General features: G+C 44.8%; 1 protein-coding gene across 1 annotated transcript in view; it reads left to right on the forward strand.

The window, feature by feature from the left end:
• The first annotated feature begins 433 nt into the window (after nt 1-433).
• The window catches only part of ATXN7L1 (ataxin 7 like 1), a 92,650-nt gene continuing 77,001 nt past the window's right edge, over nt 434-16,082 (forward strand). Inside the window, exons 1-2 of the mRNA XM_054989116.1 lie at nt 434-548; nt 1,319-1,387. Coding sequence (XP_054845091.1) covers nt 434-548; nt 1,319-1,387 — 184 coding nt within the window. The remainder of the gene's footprint in view (nt 549-1,318; nt 1,388-16,082) is intronic.

Genomic DNA, 16,082 nt, shown 5'->3' on the forward strand with positions numbered 1-16,082 from the left:
CCGGCGGCGCATCCTCCGCTCACCTGTCTGGCCGCCCGCAGCCCCCTCCCCTCCCCTCCCCTCCCTCCGTCCCGGCGCGCGTAAGGGCGGCCCGGCTTCGCCTCCCCTTTCCGCGCCTGCGCGCCAGGAGCCGGGGCGGCCGCTCTGATAGGGAGCAGGCCGGGGCTGACACTACCCCCGTGTGGGCGGCGGAACGTCCCGAGGATGACGTGCGGCGTTCTCGAATCCCGTGTCTCTCTGGCTGCCTCCTCGCTCGTTGGTGCCGAAGGAAACGGGGGAAGCCGCGAGAGGCGGCGGCGGAGGCGGCGGAAGAGGCGGCGGCAAGACGAGCCCTCGCCGGCGGAGCGGCGGCGGCGCCGGCCCGAGCCTGAGGCAGCGCAAGGGCGGCCTGAGGAAGAGGAAGGGGAGGAAGAGGAGCGGCGGCCGCGCCGCCATGGCGGCCCTGGAGCGGCCCGTGCCCAGTCCCGAGGCGTTCCTGGGCCAGCCCTGGGCCGCCTGGGTGCGGGAGGCCGCCCTCCCGCACGCGCACGGCGCCGCCCCCCCGCACAGTAAGGCCGCCCGCCCAGGGGGAGGGGGGCGCGCGCGGGCTGCTCCGTCCCCCAGGCGCGCGTTCACACAAGCACGCATCTCCCGGGCATGGAGGGAGGGAGGGAGGGAAGGGGCCGGGGTCGCCGCCTCGCACGCCCTGCCCTCTCTGCCCCCGCCTCCCATGGCATTGGGGGCGCGGAGGCGCCCGCCCGCCAGCCCCTGGCCCTCCTGCCACGGTTTGCGCCCCTCTGGCCGCAGGGGAGGGGCTGCCTGTCAGAGGGGGGGGGGGCACCTCCTGAATGGGGCCGAGGCCCTGGGAGGGTGCTGCTGGGTGCAGGAGGGCCACTTTATTCAAGGGTTGCCTGGTCCAAGTTGGGAAATTCCTGGAGATTTGGGGGGGTGTTTGTGGAACCTCGAGAGGGCAGGGGCCTCCGTGGGGTAGAATGACATAGAGTGCACCCTCCAAAGCAGCCATTTTCTCCAGGGGAACTGATCTTTGTCACCTGGAGATCAGTTGTAATGCAGGGAGATCTCCAGCCACCACCTGGAGGCTGGCAACCTTAGCTGGCCACACCCAGAAGGATGCTGCCCCCATCCAGGAGGTCTCCCCGTGGATGCGGTTCCCTGGCAGATGCCACTTGAGATCCTGTCCTTTAAAAAAAATAATGTTGCTGCTTAACCATTTCTGACTCCTGTGTGGCTCCTCTCTCGCTTTCTCTCCTGTATGTGCCTTCCCATGTGCATAACACGCTCTGCCTCCGTTTTCTCTGACTCTGCTTCTCTTGTGCAGGTGTAGAGCTAGAAGAGACTGGAAAAGAGGGTGGAAAAAGCAGGGAGGTGATGAGGCTTAATAAAGAAGGTAAGGGGGCAGGGAGCGGGCGCTTGGGCTCTGGTTTGGAACCTTCCCCCCCCCCCTTTGCAATTTAACATCTTTGTGGATGGTTTGGTTGGATGGAACCACAAATAAAGCTTGTTAGGACAGAGTGCCCAAGGATGACAGTCTTAACTTCAAATGTGATTGGACAACTCTGTTTGAAAACAGAGAGTGTAAAAAGGAACTTTAAATAAAATAGTGTTGTGCCACGCTGTCGGCATTGGGCTTTTCTTTCTAGCCTCTCGCTAGTCCATTGCTAATCCAACTCAGGGCTGTGTTTCAACATGGAAATAAAAGTATTAATACATCTGTTTACGTGCATGTAAGAGAGGTGTTTTAAAAACTACTACTACTGCTAATCATCCGCTGCAGGCGGAAATGCAACTGTTGACTCGACAATCACAGTTGCCTGCTCTTAAAATTTCCTTTGGCCTTGGAGAAAACCATTCTGTTACAATAATCAGAGAGTTAAAGCTTAGCTCAGACTGTGTTTTAAGTTTTGGGCTTTTCAGCAAAAAAGGATTTATTGCAAAGTTGTATTGAGTAATTATTACAGATAGGTCATATATACAATAACTAAATATGACCTTGATCATTGTAAATCTATATATAATATTATCGGGCATGGCTCCATGAATGTGAATTTGTGCATGGATTACAAACATGGTCATACTTTTGATGAAGGTAGGAATTCAGACAGTTCACAATGACAAATTTGTTTTGTAACTTGATTTGTAGCTTGGCACTTAACTTAGCTGTCATATGTCAGTTTTCATATACGTTGGAGAGTTTCTGTGGGTTTGTGATGGTGTGAGCAAGGGTACACATAGTCCTAGCAGATGCATTTGCTGTGATAGATGAATTCTATATGGCCTAATCCGGCGAACAGCTGTGCAGAGACAGTGGTTCATAAGATCACACACACAGAGATGTTCCCTGGGGCATTGTGGGGGATCCACTTGTTCTTGCTTGCTCATGTGAACCTTAGTCCAAGCACTGCTGCAGTACTGGCTGCTGGTTTCTCCTTTGAAATTCTTCTGAGCTGTGCAAAAACTTTTTCTAGTAGGTGTATGAATTGAAGTGAGAGAGGAGACTGTGATAGTTCTGACCTCTGAAGTGTTGAAGACTTGATAAAAGTAGTGTAGATCCTATAAAATCTCCATTATCTTTGTCGTGAGTAGCTTTGCTTTGGAGGAATTTTCACTAATTTTGACAGAATTTACTTCTGAGGAAGTGAGTTGACTGTGGATATTAGGATTTTGATAATAAGTATGCTGGTAGAAAATCATGCTAAATCTTATTGGATCAATAGAGTCTGCACCAATACATAGGCTTCTGGTCCGCATGGTCCAGAAACTGGCTTCTGGACAATTGTGGTGGTGGTAGATGGTTTTAAGAACTAGGATATTTTTGTTCATGTGCAGTAGTTGCGTGTTTGGCTCAGTCAGGACATTTTGCTTCCCTACGTGGTTCTTACTGATATGATCCACGTGATCTGAGAGGAAAATCTTGGAACCCCTTGTGTGGCAAGGGGTTGTCCACCTTTTGGGTCATATGCTGCTTCAGTGGCTCCCAGTATTGCTTCTTGTTTTGCTTGGGCAGGTAAGCTAAGCCTCTCTAGTTGTCTCCTAGGGAGGAGCAAAATATTCAGGTTGTATATGCCACTCTTTGGAAAATGCTAATTACAATATGCTATGACGTAAATGCGCTTAATTCACATAATTTTAATAAATGAACAGGTTCATTTTATGCCTCTTTTTTCTGACCTGAGATAGAAAATAATTTGGGAGAACAAAAATCTCTTTACTATCACTGGTCTGTAGTCTTCAGTGTTTTGGCCTAAGGGGTTAGATCCTATCAGCTTTTCCATTGGTGTAAGAGTGAAGAGGGGTGATCTCGCCATTCTCAAAATTCCAGGGGATCCTGTTCCCTCTTGCTTCAGTGGAAAAGCCAGTTGATCCAACCTTGATAGCATGTATTTTTGAAACTGTATATTGGGCTAAATTAATCATGATCAATCAGCACTCCGAAGAACCCAGCTGAGGTTGTAAGGGATGGAAAAGTCTTGCTGCAAAGAAGTCTTTGTCAGCCAGCCCTAAATGTTTTGTCATGTACGATGGTCATGTTTTCAATGTTGCTTTTGTTGTGGTGGTTGAGGCAGTCTATCCTAAGCATTTATTTGGCTAATACAATACATCCTGAGATTGTGCTTTGATTGACTTCTGTGAAGACAGTCTTAGCTTATTCTTGCTTGGGAAGATTGCTTTGATCATCTCTTTGACAGGCTGGTCTTTAAAACTGTGAACTGCGGGTTGTATCCAGTTTTCCTGACACTTACTGTACTAAACACCATCAGCAACATACAGGTGCAGAAGAAGCTTAAGATGTAATGAGAAGCACTAACAGCATGGCACGAAATTTGGTTCGGCTGTGTTACGGCGTTTCTAGCGTCTCACTGCAAGATCCAGTGTTGGTTTTGGCCCCAGCATCTTACAACAGCAGCACACGTGAAGCTGCCTTGTATTGAATCAGGCCCTTGGGACATCAAGGGCAGTAGTGGCTACTCATACTGGCGTTGGCTCTCCTTCACGTCACTTACTACCTGTTTCTTAGCAGGAGATGCTGGGGATTGAACCGGTGACCCTCTGTGTGCCAAGCAGATACTCCATCACTGAGTCACAACGCCTCTTCCAACAGGTTCTCCCAGCATCTTGTTCTAATGATACTTATATAATGTTCTTTGATAGTTCAAAATACTTCATGTAAATTCTTAGTATCCATGTAAGGTAAGCCGTAACAATATCCACATTACAAGACGTGTGTGGGAAAGAGATGCTGGCTCGAATAAAGCCATGTAAAGGCTCAGTTCAGATGTAGCACAAAACTGCAATATATTTTAACAGTTGTTGGATCTTGACACAGGTTTGGCTTCCAAATGGTCTTCAGATCGTGGTTCAGCTCCTAGTTTCGTTGCCTTCATTCTGTGTGGCTGTCCATCTCTGTGGTGAGGTGTGAACAAGGTTGTAGTACTAGCGTTGTGAAACAAACCAGGGTTAAAGCAGGGTATCTGTGTTCTTGTGTTACATAAAATCATAATACTAACTGTAACTAATAGAACAACTTCAAGCCATGATTCAGATGCCTTTTTGACAGAAAGTAAATCTAGTTAGGGGAGAATTCCCATGTTCATGCCATCAAATGAACCATAGTTGAATTAAACCCTGTTTTTGTATCATATCTGAGCTGATCCAGCAAATTATGGGTGGGAGGAGTTTAGAACCAGGGGCTTTCTCACTCACATTCATTTATGTAAAGTATTTTCATCTTTCTTTTCCAACCATTTAGGTCCCTTAATATGTTCTTAGCTCTTTTTCTTAGAACGGGAACACAGAACCGTTTTGGTGGTAGCAGAGCAGCTTTCTCAGTCCTTCCACTTCTGTGTTGATGTCGTCGGAACTTAAGGGAAGGAGGGTTTCGCTGTCTGTTTAGGGGTCTCTAGGCCAGACTAGCCTCCACTGTATTTATGCATGTGTCTACCCATAAAATAAGGGGTGGGGTTGTAACAAAGATGCAGTGCAAGGGGAGGGGAAGTTAAATCTGCACCCCTCATCCTTGGGTCCCTGCATTTTGTTGCCTGAGTAGTTTTTCTCCCCGCTGCCTTATAATATTGGAAGTGAGCCAGGCTTGAGGAAGTTTACGAGAAGAATCAGAATGTAGCGATGGAAGATGGAGAAAGTATAGCTTCTTTCAACCCCATGTTCGATTTTTGTTTTCGTTTTTTAAAAAAAGACCCGGCCCTCTGTTTGCTTTAGGTGTAGATGTGTATATAAATACATGTGGATCCGTTGGCTCTGGTATGCTGGCAAATATGCAGGACTTGGGTCCTGTTGCTTATGGTGGAATCTAGAGAGTTCAGCTCAGGCTTCAGGCAGAGGTGGTAGGCTGTGTGCAGCTGTTCCAGTAGAGTAAAGAGTGGCTCTGATGTGAATCGTATCTCATCAAAGGATAAAATGGAGGATATAAATTGCTTTGGATCCCTGTTGGGAGGGGAGGTGGGGTATAAATGAAGCAAATAAATATAGTTTCTGGCAGGTACCTGTGTTGGTCATCAGTAGAAGAGCAAGATTCAAGTCCAGTAGTACCTTAAAGATCAACTAGATTTCCAAGCTATAAGCTTTCAAGAGTCAAAGCTGAAGGGGGCTCTCAAAAGCTTATACCTGGAAATCTTGTTGATCTTTAAGGTGCTACTAGACTCACATGTTGCTCCAGTGTTTAATTACAATACTGTATTTTTTTTCCTCCTTGGGTTTGTATTTTGTATAGGAAGCTCACCTATGTAACTTCAGCGTACTAAAGCGGAAATGTGTGAGGGGTTTGTGTGTGTATGTATCTAAAATAAGGTTTATTAGCAGGATACAAGGTGGTCAGCATCAGCAAGAGAGTTTTCAACAGCCATTCATTCATGGTCTAAACCCTGGGCTGTTACAAAACAAAAACAACCGAACAGCATTTGCCACATCATGTACTGTTCTCGCAATTGCTGCTGCAAACAAACAGCATGATATATCAACACTGGATCAATTATGCTGGGGTTATAATGGCTCGGAGACAGAGCAGGAACCCACATTCAGGGCTTTCTATAATCTCACTAGGTGGCATTGGGCAATCCCACTTCCGGTGCCGGCTCTTCATCTGCAGTATGGAATCTTGTAGACTGCACCTTACAGAATCTTTTTAAGGATGGCAGGGACAATGTCTGCCAAATTCTTTCCATGCTCTTTAACATGGGGAAGCCTTGGGTTCTTGTATACTGCTTAAGGCAAGGATGTGGTGGTACGACTTACCTGAACGTTAGGCCAACCCAGCATTCGGAGTACTTTACTTAAGGAATTCTTTAACTCAGCATTGACACCTTTACTGAAATGTGTACCTGGAAGGACAGAAACTCGTGTTTGGTGCTAAGTATGGGGAAACGGAATGGGTAGCCTCTAGGGACTTCATTAAGTCTGGAAGGGCTTGAGATTTCTTTTTATAAAAAGAAGGAAGTGGTTCAAATCTGTGATGGTGGGGAACTTCCAGTATATTTATTTGGTGTGTTCTGTTCTACTTATTTTGGAAATACTGGTCCTGGAAGACCTAGTTGGTGCGTAGTGTTATTATGGGAGAAAATAAGGCTCATGAATCGAGGCTGCTGTAGACAACTGCCTACTTCCCCTAAGAGTCTTGAGCAAGATACACACAAAGAAAAAACACATTTCTTATCTACTCCTCTTCTTGAGCAATGTCCTTTCCTCTGTTACTTAAAAAAATAATAGTACCGTTGCTCGTTAACAAATTATTATAATATGAAGCTGAAGACTGGATTTGCATGGGAACGGATGCAGACTTTTGGCTGCTTTGTTACCACTTGTAAAAATTAGACAAATGATCCACGTGTATTTATATACACATCTACACCTAAAGGCTCTTTGGGTGATAGCTGGATCCGCCCCAATATCCCAACAAATAAAAAAGGATCCAAGAAACATTAAGGTTTCTGCATAAACAAATACACTTGTGTTTATTTTCTGGTGGCCATTGTTATAATATCATTTTTTTTAAAAACTGGTTGAATGTGTATCTTGTTTAGACTCCAAGTGTGAGCTTGGAAAATGGAGGTTGTACTATGCAGAGGTATCATGATGAGTTAGGGCTTTTTAAGCCCCTAACACTATAGTGGCATACCTCTTGGTATTTGGGATTGATCCCAGCAACTTCCTTCATTGTCTGTGAACTCTCTCCATTTGTAGAGGAAGTGTGCATGCCCTCTTGGAAGCTAACAACAGTTAAATAAGGAAGAGGTTTTTTAAAAAAAGAAAACGTGGTATATTTGCTGTACTTTGAAGCAACAGTAAAAAGGCAGAAGGATTCCGAAGGGGTGTGGCCACATTTCTTTTTTGCTGTATGATCCCTGAACTATGTGTTATCTGTAAGGCAACAGGAGTGTCTGTATGTGTATTTAGTGATTTAAGGATTAATGACGTTCTGTGATTTGACACATTGGCTTTGACCCTGAGATGGGGTAGGCCAATCCCAGGTGCTGTGGTGCCTAGAAATGTTGTTGTGGCACCAAGTATCTTCAGTCATTTATTTTAAGTGCCCGTTGGTGATTCTCAGTAGAAGTACAACCTTACTTAGGTGAGGGGGGGGGGGGGCGGCAATGTTAGCTTTTTGTTGTGATGACAACCAGGGTCACCCCTTATATACCCCAACACTTCGGTTATGGCTTTAAAAAAGTGACAAGAAACTATGAGGAGTCTGGGATTAGGTTTTGTGGTAGCGATAATTAGAAAGTATGATAATTAAAATATAGAACCTTGAAGGCTGAAAAATAATCCTGGCTCCCCAATTTTTGGGGTGGCTTGTAAAGGCAAAGAGAAAGGTGAAATGGGAGATGTGAGTATCAGCATCTACTCCTTTGGCCATTTTGTGTAAACATTAGAAATAGCAAAACTTTGAAATATCTGGTCTAGACTTTTTTCCAATTGTTGTAGCATCTCAGTTTGTGTGATTCTGTGCAATCCTTCATCCGTGTTTGTGTAAAATCAGTGGACCGTAACATATTAAGAGTTGCTTGCAGTCCTGCACCCTGCCATCCTTAAACATAAAAGGCAAACCATATTGCCGACGATGCACATTTTATCCAGGTGCGCCTGCAGGAGCACCAGGCTAAAAAGTGTGTTGTGGCCAATACAGCCTCCAGAGGGCATCGCAGTAGCAGGACAGCCAGGCGAGCTGGTCCATCCCTCCGGAGGCCAGTGAGCCGCCCCGTCCGTCCAGAGGCCGCGCCATTTTCTAGGACCCCCTTTTTAAAAACGGGCTCTGTTGCTAGTGTTTATCTAAAAGCTAAATTAAAAAAAAAACATTTATATGCTGAAAGAGCCTGTTCACTTAACTGATAAGGAAGCAGGAAAACTTCTGATTATCTTGCAGCTACTAACCACTGTAAGGACTTTTATGGTCTATCTTAAAGGAGAGCATAAAATCTGAGAAAACGTATGCTTTTTAGGGAACGTGTTTTACTGCATGAAGTGATTCAGTTCCATGAATGTAACTATGAAATAGCTATTGGGTTATGACCATTAAAAAAGCTTTGACGTTTGCTGGTAATACGGTAAACTTAGCTTTATATTAGGTTCTTTTTTTACAGTAAAGGAATATAGCATATCTCTACCCTGTCGCTGCCTTGGTTTCAGTGCTTTTACTAGACATAAAAGACAAACTTGTTGACAACGAATGGAAACTAGATCTCCACTGAATCCACAAAGCATGTTGGAGCCACTTGTTTTAATTTTTTTTCAGCAACATGGGAAAAGCCAAAAGGGAGTATTTAGATACATTAAAGATGAACTGATTTGTTAAAGGATACGCTTTTGTGGGCTTCAACAGGTGCATGAAATGAATTCTTAGCAGTTACATAAATGTGCACTCAGAGAAGATGAAAAAAAAATTGAACAGTGGGTTTAATAGACCATGAAATGCAAGAGGTATAGTCTGCTACGTTTTAATGTAGCGGTTTACAAGATATACGCAGAATGACCATTCGCAATGGACGTAATGGGTGACAGCACAGTGAACTTAGTTATGTTAAGCAGTTTAATACCTGTGGTTGCTAAGAAAGTTGTCGACTCTGTTGCAGTCCTGGTTAATTCGGTCAAACATATCGGTCATCTCGGATCCAGTAATTTTCTTGCTGGAGTTTGCTTTTTTTTCCAAAAAAGTGATTTGCAGATGCGGGGATGAAATTAACATCTGAGTTTGTTGTATGGATTGCTCCCTGGGAGCGGCTTTATACTGAGTCAAACCATTGACTTCTCTCAAGATCTCTAACCAGCTGCAGTTCTCCAGGGTCTCAGGCAAAGGTCTGATAGCCCATAGTTGCTGGTGAGTAGTAAAACAGCCTGAGTGATGCCTGCAAGCTAATCCCACTGAGAGCCAAGCTGCAAGTGACGAATGACACTTGCCTGGCAAGTGAACAGACTCACGTGTATTCCTCCCTGTTCACTTGCCACTCACTTGATCAAGTGGAGCGCAAGTGAACGGCAAGTGAACAGGGAGGAATGCACGCGAGTCTGTTCACTTGCCAGGCAAGTGTCATTCGTCACTTGTAGCTTGGCTCTCAGTTTCTGATTAATGAGCATAGTATGCAGTACAGTTCTGGAAGTAAAATCTAGAACTTCACAGGTTATTTAGTACATTATTTAGTACATTTTTATGTACTAAATAATGTACTAAATGTACATACTATGCTCATTAATCCTTTCTCTGTGAACCTCAGGGTGACATATGTGGTTGTCTCCTCTTTTTTAAAAAAAAATCTTTGCAGCAAACCTGTGAGTTAAGTTAGGCTGAGAGAGAGTGAGTGGCCCAGGATCACCCAATGAGCTTTAGTTTCAAGCAGGTAGCTGTGTTGGTTTGCAGTAGGAGAGCAAGGTTCGAGTCCAGTAGCACCTTAAAGACCAACAAGATTTCCTTGGGTATAGGCTTTTGAGAGTCAAGCCTCCTTCATCAGGTATCTTGTTAGTCTTTAAGGTGCTACTAGACTCCCAGGACCAATGACGTCATTCTGGGTCAGCTGGAACAAGGGGGAGTTTTTAAATCGCCCTCGGCAAAAATGGTCACATGGCTGGTGGCCCCGCCCCTGACCTCCAGACAGAGGGGCGTTTAGATTGCCCTCCGCGCTGCATGTGTCCATTTTCAAGAAGTTCCGGAACTCCGTTCCACCGCGTTCCAGCTGAAAAAAAGCCCTGACTTCAAGTATTTTAAGGTTTGGCTGGTGGTTTAACCACTCAGGGTGTCGCTAGTCAGTTCAGTCTCTGAATATTAGTGAAAGTGAGGAAACTTAAGAGGTTGAGCAGCCAAAAAATACTTATTTGTGTGTGTGTGTGTGTGTGTGTGTGTGTGTGTATCACAATTATTTATTGCACAGTGCATACATAAAAACAATTAAAACCCATAAAGAATAGCAAAAACCCTTGAAACCTAGGAACATCAATTACAAAATTCACAAAATAGGTTGCATATAGGCCAAACATGTTTCGACCCACTGAAAATGACAAGTAACGTTTTAAAAGTATTGGATGTGGTGCCAGGCTGGTAAATATTTTAAATAAATAAATGTGAAATACTTGGGACAAAAGTTGTGTTAAGTTAAAGTTTTATAATATGTTAGCAGTTTCTTGCGTTCATAGTTTTATTAAAATTATTTAGAGATGCCCATTTCTTACAGTGAAATGTAAATCGCAGAGACTTGAAAGCATTTCTCAAATGAATCCCAGTTAGTAAGAAAGCAAGCTAACTGCTTGGCAGAGCATCATTGTTGTATTTTGTGCTTTAGCTAAAAGAGGAGCAGGGAGCAATTTGTTGGGAGAAAAACTGAAAATGGGACCCTGATTGGCGTGGCCGTAAGGCCACCCTTCCCTACCCTGTTGCAAAGGTAGCCCACTCTTTGCTGCTATGTTTATTTCTGTCCTGGCAAAAATGTTCTTTCCCCCAAACTTAAGGTTCACTTTTCATCAGGTAGCCATCATATGGCTTGACTCTTCTAACATGGCTTGTCTGGCAGCGCGGAAAACATTCCTGACAGCAGCATGACAAAAAACCTTGCGGAAGGACATAGTGTATGTTTTAAAGTCACTGCACGGAGCAGCTGTCACACAACAGGAGTCTTTGAAAAGCTCTCTCATTTCTATGTTTTTAGTATCCTTTCTCTCAGGCATCTTCTAAAGAGTTCAGGGTGGTATATGTGGTTCTCCCCTCACAACAACTCTGAGGCTGGATCGGTGGAGCGTGAGTGACTGTTCCAAGGTCACCCAGCAAGCTTCGGCGGCGGCGGTGGGGATTCGAACCTAGAGCTTTCAGATCCTAGTCTGATACCCTGACCACTACAGTTTCTCTGTAAACTGGTCATAATTTGTCCTGGTTCAAGGAAGGATCTTGTGTTTTTACAGTTACACAATCCCATGGAAGACAGCAGCACAAAGCCTTTAGTTTAATTTTCAGGTTAAGACACAAGATGTGTTTGGGTCTTTCAGTCGTAATTGTTATTCAGTTATTCTTAAGAGAAATTCTGTGGGGGTAGCAACATTAGGCTGTTGTAGTTGAACTTCTATGATCTAGAGTTCATTTTGGTGGTTTCTGGCTCCTGCAAGCTTGTGCCACAATATGATTGCAGTGTCAAGATGCTGCTGAATTCCTTGTTTTGGCTGATACAAGAGTAAGCATAACTGAGTAGAAATTAAATATGCATGCAGCTGGAAAGCCAGTGTTGAGATCCTGTATATCTGACATGGATTTACTATGTAGCCTTCACAAAACCACATCTATAAAACAACAACAACTGCACTTATATGCTGCTCTTCTAGACAGATTAGTCCCTCACCCAGAGCGGTGAACAAGTTAGTGTTTTTATTATCCTCACAATACAGCTGGGGAGCTGGGGCTGAGAGCCTTACCCAAGGCCACCTACTGAGCTCATGGCAGTCATAGGATTCGAACCAGTAGAGTGCTGATTCGCAGCGATGTGACTTTCCCAGGTTGCTGTGAGGACAATTGAAACTGTAAACTATTTCATACTCTGGTAATACTAGCAGTAACTTTACCTTAGTATCTACTTTTTGAATGTACACGCGTACCCTTTAAGTGGGTTGCTTTGATATAACTTTTTCAAGTTATAAAAGGTATTCTAGTCAAGCCAGAATCTTGAGTTCTTCTCACCAAACCACGCAGTAGTTAGAGATCAGGAAGCTAAACATCCAGGTCTAAAGTGTCACACAACATTCTTCAGGCTATTTGTTGGGATTTCTAATTAATATGCAGAACTGAAAGTGGTAGCAGTGTTTTCCTGACCAGCTGAACTCTAGATATGTCTTCATTTGTAAGAATGATGTCGCTTGAATGACTTGCAGGTGGGGAGAATTGAGGGGACGCCCCCCCCCCCCCCGTTCTGTGTCTCCACTGCCTCATTTGTCTCAGGTGCTTTATTGCTATGCTGTCCAAGTACTTCACTGGGCTTTTATCTCTGTTTTGTTTATTCTGTGACCAGGTGCTTCGGAAGTAATATCTTGGCCAGTGGTTTCTGAAGAGCTTGACGGGTGTCTAGTGGTTTGTACTTTGCTTAAATATAAGGCTGCTTCGTTGGCTGCTTCGTTGTGAGAAAATGGCACACTTTGTGGAGTTGTTTCTTCAGTTTGGTTGCAGATTGTATCCCCTTGAATCATCCCAGAAACTTTAAAAAGAGGCAGCGTGTGAAGCTCAGTTACGTAACAACTGATGCTTTTATTTTTATTCCTTCAGGGTGAATTTAATGGAGGAATGATAATCTACATGCTGACTTTTTTCTGCTCCCCCCCTCCCTCCCTCATGAACTCATCTTTTTTCTTATAAAACAAATAGCGTATGTCATTAATACCGAATACTATACATAAGTGCTTTCATTTTATACATTCATCCTATCTAAAAATTAACCATAGCATTGTCAACATTTAATTATGATTTTGAAATTGCTAGTGTTGTCATCATAAGAAAAAAGTTGAGCAGTTGTAGAAATCAGTAGTCAAACACAGCTCCTGCCTTCAGAAATTGTGAAAAGACACCCAAGGTTCTGAAAATCGAGCATTTTTTAGCTTGACCCTCTCTCGGCCTAATTAACTCAGTTTGGATAGCTTTGTTATCTCCCACACCAAATTTTATATTTGCTGGTTGATCGCTTTTCCAGTCTTTTGCAACTAGTATTTTAGCTGCAGTTTTTTTATGTCCTCATGAACTGTTCTTGTGGGTCAAAATTCTAGAGGAGTGATGCGCTGTTATTTGCAGTAGCATTGCAAAGAGTTAATAACTTTGCCTTTGTTTGGTTGAAGAAGATTATGAGGGGGGGGGCTCTGGTGGTACAAAGGGAAAGCAGCGATGCCCCAGGGAAAGCAGTGGTGTTTAACCACTGCTGTGGTGGAAGAATTGCCTGGCTGGGCAGGATAGAAGTTTTTTGTTTTCCTCCTCCAGTTTGGCCACGTTTACCCCTCTTTGTATACTTTTTTAATGTATAAGGGGCTGTTCTCTGTTCTGCTGCTGCTGTTTTCTGAACTTGGGAGGAAGGTACCAAGGAAGAGCAGCTGCCGCCGCATGATACAGAAATTAATTTGTACAAATAAAACATTTAAAGAGTCCTGGCGAGATGGGTCCCTGAACATGTATTCAGCAATGCTTTTCTGCTTAGTTGCTTGCCCTTTTGCGTGGATTTCAGTGTTATATTTGTAGGTTGGGATTTTTTGGGGTGGAAAATATTTTAACGTTCAATTAATCTTATTATGTAGAAATCTTTAAAACTACTGTAAGTAATATTAATGGGATCTATAGAAATAGGCTTACAGGGGTAGTACTTTTGAAATGTATCATTGACCGTCTTTGTTGAAGGCGGACACTCAGAGTAATTTTGCTTTTATTTGTTGTAAACAATGGCTTGGTTCCATTTATGCAGAAGCAGAAACCTAGATGGACTTAGCGTAGTTCCGCTTGTGTAAGATCTTGTGGAGCGCCTAGTACATTCCTCCATATCTGTTATAGAGTGATTCCGCACACGTTGGATAATGCACTTCCAATCCTCTTTATAGATAATTTGGAATGGATTTTTTTGTGTGCGGAACAAAAAATCCACCTCAAACGATTGATAAAGTGCATTGAAAGTGCATTATCCAACATGTGCGGAATCAGCCATAGTGCCTAGAAAGGTAAACAAACAGAAACACAAATGGGGGTATGATAAGTCTGAATTAGTATAAGCAGCTTCTGCAGTCTTTTTCTCGTTTCCTCTTGTGTGAGAGCTGTAGCACAAGTGGAAATTTTGCACTGTATTGAACCTTTTATCAGGACACCTGCAGTGGTCTGCCATCCAGGGTAAGCAATCTCTCCCACCATCATTTGGGAGTTGCCTCTTGTGAGGATCCTCCCTCACTGGCGCCCTCTCCTGATGGCCTGCCATCCTACCAGCTCTCCAGGCAGGTATCAGATGGGCAGAGAAGGAGGTTGCATCACCTTGTTCCTTCTGCCCTGGGAGTAGCAGCACGCTCCAGCTGTCTCTCCCTGCAAAATTCCTCCTCGGCCTTCACAGGAACCTGAATTTAAAGGCCTCCCCTTGCCCCACCTCCCTGGCTGTGCCCCCCAATCGCCACCCAGTCTCCCTGACTGGCCCTGCTCCCATCCTATCTGAAAGGAGGGCTGGGTAGACTCTGCAGTCTCCTGCCCCACCCACTCCATCCCCGCCTAGGGTGGGGCATTTGGTCTGCTCTCTGCCTGGCTCGCCCCTGCTGCGTCTGAACCCTCCCCAGTGGCTCCCTTGGCAGCTTGGGGCCTGCGCCTGCCTGGCTTGTGCTGATGGCAACCTCCTGTGAGCCTGGATGAGGTGGAGCTGTCTGGGCAACTGCAGGAGGCAGGTGAGTCTGCTGAGTGGCTGCAGGCTGTTTCCCAGAGTTGTGCCTGGGCGTTGGCGGCGACTGGCCTAAGGGTGGGAGAGGCCTGGAGGCCTGTAGGGGCTCCTGCAACTGAGGTACTGCCAGAGGCTGTGCTGCAGGGCCTGAAGGGGGTGTCTGCTGCTGCAGGGCTGGTGGTGAGGGTGGACAAAAGGCCGGCATCGCCGGACACCTCTCTTGTTACTTTTGTGATTCTTGAAAGTATTGTCGCCTTCAGCCTGTTTCTCTAGATCCCATTTTGTTTCCTTGTGATGAATTCAGTGGTACTCTTGAATCTGCACAGGTGAGGCACGACTTAAAGAATAGACCTTTATTTGCATCCGTGTTGAGCATCCAGAGCTACTGGCCCCATTCTTGGAAGGGCTTGGTTTTGGTGCAGCTGCTGTGATGTAATGGTTAGACCAGGATCTGGGCGACCTGGTTTCAACTCCCCTGCTCAGCCAAGAAATTGATTGGGTGCTTTTGGGGCAGTTGTTGCAATCCCTAACCTGCCTCAGAGGTGATTGTGAAGTTGGATTGAGGAAGGGGAGAACCGTGAGAGTTTTTCTGAGCTCCTTGGAGGGGATGGGGCAGGGTAAAATGAATTGCCGCCATGCTTACGGCTGTTGGATCTGTTCTGCTTGCACATTTTCACAGACAGGGCTCTTTTCAAAAAAAGTTGAGGACGCTCTGATCACAGTGTCATAGTTCATAGCCGCGAACAGATAAATCGTCCATGTTGAATGCTTGGCTTTGAGAGAGAGCCTGTTTGCAGCAACAGAGCATGCAAACTGAATGGAAAAGAGGATCAGCTAAAGGTATAAAGAAACACTGCCTGCTTCCAGTGGTAACAAGTCGGCCATGCTAGAGCGTCTGCAGTATTATGCCAGTTCTGGAAAACCTGCAGGTGACATAAGGAAAGCCACCTTCCTTCATCCCTGCGTTTTAATGAAAAAGGCACGTCTCATTTACCCAGACTCTGTTTTCTTAAAAGCCTTTTAAGTATAGTTTGATCTGCACTTCTCCCACCCTGATTCATCATTCTGCTTCTGTTTATAGCAGGGGCCGATATCTTACACTGTAGGGAGTGTCATTATAATGTACTTTCCTTGACTGTCGCTTCCAGCTTGTTTATGTTGATTATTCACTCCTTTCTGTCACTGTGTATCATGTAAAGTTGTTTCCTGCTTTTCAGGGCTTTT

The sequence above is a fragment of the Eublepharis macularius genome, chromosome 9 (genome assembly GCF_028583425.1).
Source record: "Eublepharis macularius isolate TG4126 chromosome 9, MPM_Emac_v1.0, whole genome shotgun sequence".
Taxonomy (NCBI): Eukaryota; Metazoa; Chordata; class Lepidosauria; order Squamata; family Eublepharidae; genus Eublepharis; species Eublepharis macularius.